Raw genomic sequence first — 3,638 nt, 5'->3', positions numbered from 1 at the left:
TGCGGCGCAACGGAGGGCTAGAGGAAGGAGAGGGCAGGGACACTGGGAGTGCAATGTGGACAAACTTCTGGCACCCACTTCACCATTTGAGTGTCTCCCTCTTCCGGGGAGGAACGGAACTGGCCGGTGGAATCGTCGAGATATTCCTAACTAACAGCTGGGACACATGTCGATACAAAAGAGACCAGATGAATCTACATGAGTCCGATACTCTTTGGGAGACTGTTTCTAAATGTAGGCCTTAAATTAAGTGTTTGGTGCCCACTTTGGGCAAACTCGGTCATATACTCGTACATATTTTTTGTGAACAACTTTCATTAACTCACTCTGGTCTTATTTGTAAACAGATTTGCGTGGGCTGGGTGACACAGCCTACACCTAATTAGCCTAATTAGTCTATATATACTGACTATCTGCCGAAATAGTTTAAATTAGTTCTCACGTGGAGGCGAGCAGGATGCTTGACGCTGAAACAACTGACAGGTCATAAATCTGTTCAGAGCGTCCTCTCAACATCTGCAGTTTGACTTTTGGGTTCATTGTTTATGCTCGGATTTTCCCGGGAAGGGGGTCGTTCGAAACCTAAACGGTTTTATTGTTCCCTTTACAACGGAGGTACTGAATTCCTGCCATGGACCAGTCGATCTACTGTACACTTCTGTCACCCTTATTTATCAGTATTGCAATTAAACTTTATAGACTGACGCAGAGACCTTCATGTCAATATGAGTTGACATAAACTCTGTAATCTATTTATGCATCCACAAACACAATATAATCTTGGCGCGAGAGACAGCTTGGACTGTAGCCTACTCATGTAGGCCTAATTCCCACAAGGGATTAATCGTTTCTGGTGTTGGTAGATTTGCAGCCAAGTATTTAAACAGTAAAGTAACGTCCAAATAGGCTACAGTACACACAAGACCTTCAACAGTTCATTTATGGCAAAGTGTTTTGCTAGGTTTGCTAGCATTGTTTTTTATGAGCAAGTACAGAGAAATATTCTATAAAAACCTTTGTTTGTCCATAGGACACTAGACTTTTGTGAGCATGCCTACATGTCTAAACACCATTACAGACACTCTTTCCTGATCTCACAACACTCGGTTAGGAGTCCACTTGAAGATTTAGATCGAGCAGGTTCAATCACGGTCCTATAAATGTAATTCCATACAGACACGGACACAAAGCCCACTCTCTCCCTGATCTTTATCTCCTTGAACAAAACGAAGTCAACAGAGCCACCTGGTGGTTGTAGACTGTATTTGCGCTGAAGGAACACCGTCCGGGGCTGTCTTTATCTGCGTTCGTAGAACACGTCCCTCATACAGCGGTCGTCCAGACACGTTCTGATCCCAGAAGGGAAGGTCTGGTAGCGACGCGTGGATGATGTCTTCTCCGTGGGGAGCAGTAGTCTGAGGGGGGTTAGGATGGGGAGATGCGTTGGGGGAGATTACAGTAACCACATAAAACATATCTAACACATAAACCTTGACATATCTAACACATAAACCTTTACATATCTAACACATATACCTTTGCATATCTAACACATATACCTTTGCATATCTAAACCTTTACATATCTAACACATAAACATTTACATATCTAATACATACACTTTTATATATCTAACACATACACCTTTACATATCTAACCATCTAACTTATATAGGCCTATATATATATTTTTTTTACCGTTGCTTGCTTTTCTACAGGTACACTTACACTTATAGCGATTCATGTTGTTTAATTGTAACTTGTTTAACTACATGCTCTTATGGTTCTTCCCTTTGGCACTTATTTTGGTTGTTCACAATATGTGCTTGGCTATCCGCAATGTTTTTAGGGCTATCTTGTTGTTATTATCAGTGACCTATGCACTTTGTAAAGTTCTCTCTTGGAAGTCGATTTGGATAAAAGCGTCTGCTGAATGAATATGTAATGTAAATGTAACCACATAAGCCTCTAACACATAAACCTTTACATATCTAACACATAAACCTTTATTTAACTAACACATAAACCTTTACATATCTAACACATAAACACACATTCAGCGTTCAGTGGTTTAGAATTCTGAACCCTGTTTTGTAGAACAGTCAGCTTTAAAACAGTATACCAAATCAATAAAGCACTAACAAAAATAAAAGAGGACATCAACTGATCTTAATGGCTTTGTTGTCATCACAAAATCAATAGGATTACCAAACTATTTCCTAAGTCAAGTTGAATATTTGTATCGTTTCAAAAACAGATTCATTTTTACAGTCCCAACCAAATCAAGTGATCACCTCTACTGCCTGGTTCTCTAGGGATGTATATTCACCTGGCAGCTAGTCTGTTTTCCCTCTTTCACCCACCTCACCCCCCCACTCTCCTGTTACTTCATCAGGTGTTGCAACATACAACAGATTGACTAAAAGCTGAAGACTCAGTGCTGTGTGTGTGTGTCTGTCTGTGTGGTTTTATGCTACTCAGGGCCAGCTTTAGTTCCCCCTAATAAATGTTTAATGAAAGCTTTCAACAGGGTGTGAAAAGTAAGACTAGTTCAATGATCCACCTTCAGAGGACTGCATTTGCCTGGGATCAGCTGGGATCACATTATGTTGTTATCAAAATATATAAACCTATTATTGCAATTTGCAGCATAGAAGATATGTACATATCAGTGGTAGCGAGTTCACATCTGTTTCTATTTTATTTAGACGTTTACAAAATATCCATATCCGGGTTTGTATAATATTCACCGTATACAGTTCAATGGCTTGGCCCAACAGCATACATCGTTGTATCTTTCTGGCTATCTAGTTATAGACCTACTGGACTATCACCCAGTAAAGATTACTGTGCTTATGATCTTACATATTCTCCCGCGGGTATTTCTCAACATCTTTCACGGGAATAACGAAGTGAGTGACGCCTTGTCGAGTTCCTGTCTTATCTCGGTAATTCTCCCGGTGTTTCTGAGCGAGCTGTATCGGGAGAAAAAAAAGCACCAGACAAAACAATTTTTTAATGTAGGCTTCAGTTAGACATAGGTATACACATCGGTCTGGTCTGTCTTCTCTCACCTGGCCAAAGTTCTTAATCGTCTCATGTCGATTCAAGTCCACATTATACCGGGCCCAATAAGGCATGCTCAGAGCCGATTCCCGGTTCTCGGCCCGGTGAGCTGAAACCAGGAGCCCGTTGTTGGAGTAGACGGAGGGGAACATCCCGCCACGGTTGTATGGGGTCTTGTTGGAGGACATCGTGCTACTGCGAAAGTCCTGGAAATATTTGATAGTGGCATTCCCGAAGGTGTCGCCGTATCGGTTCTTGATGTTTGGAACATGGCCACAATAGCTTGGAAAACCAAAAGGAGAAAGAGATATATAATGATGATGAATACATTTTACGTTCAGTTTTAACTATTAAGCAATTTCGTTAGGCTACAGCCTAAAATTCCCACCACACACTTTTTCACATCTGGCTTACCCTGGCATAAGGGAAGGTGGAATATAGGTCGCGTTGTTGTGGGTGATTAGTGTTCCGTTTCCTCTATGTGCCATGTTGCTATTTGGTACCCAGGGCTCGGCAGCTGACCCAAACACCATAGGACTACTAGAGCGCGCGCTGACCTCGTCCTTCTACAT

The 3,638-nt window shown here is 41.5% G+C and overlaps 1 protein-coding gene across 1 annotated transcript; it reads right to left on the bottom strand.

The window, feature by feature from the left end:
• Positions 1 to 1,113: 1,113 nt before the first annotated feature.
• cimip2c (ciliary microtubule inner protein 2C) lies at positions 1,114 to 3,638 on the bottom strand. Its single transcript, XM_084700522.1, has 4 exons — positions 3,481 to 3,638; positions 3,075 to 3,348; positions 2,866 to 2,975; positions 1,114 to 1,415 (listed from the first exon to the last, which is right to left on the bottom strand). Exons 1-4 carry the CDS (start codon positions 3,597 to 3,599, stop codon positions 1,298 to 1,300), a joined length of 621 nt encoding a protein of 206 aa, XP_084556648.1. The 5' UTR covers positions 3,600 to 3,638; the 3' UTR covers positions 1,114 to 1,297.

This window comes from Hypomesus nipponensis, chromosome 6 (assembly GCF_054491055.1).
Source record: "Hypomesus nipponensis isolate SF chromosome 6, ASM5449105v1, whole genome shotgun sequence".
In the NCBI taxonomy this organism is placed as follows: domain Eukaryota; kingdom Metazoa; phylum Chordata; class Actinopteri; order Osmeriformes; family Osmeridae; genus Hypomesus; species Hypomesus nipponensis.
Note: the sequence above shows the minus strand (reverse complement) of the source record. Positions and strands in the feature narration are given on the sequence as shown.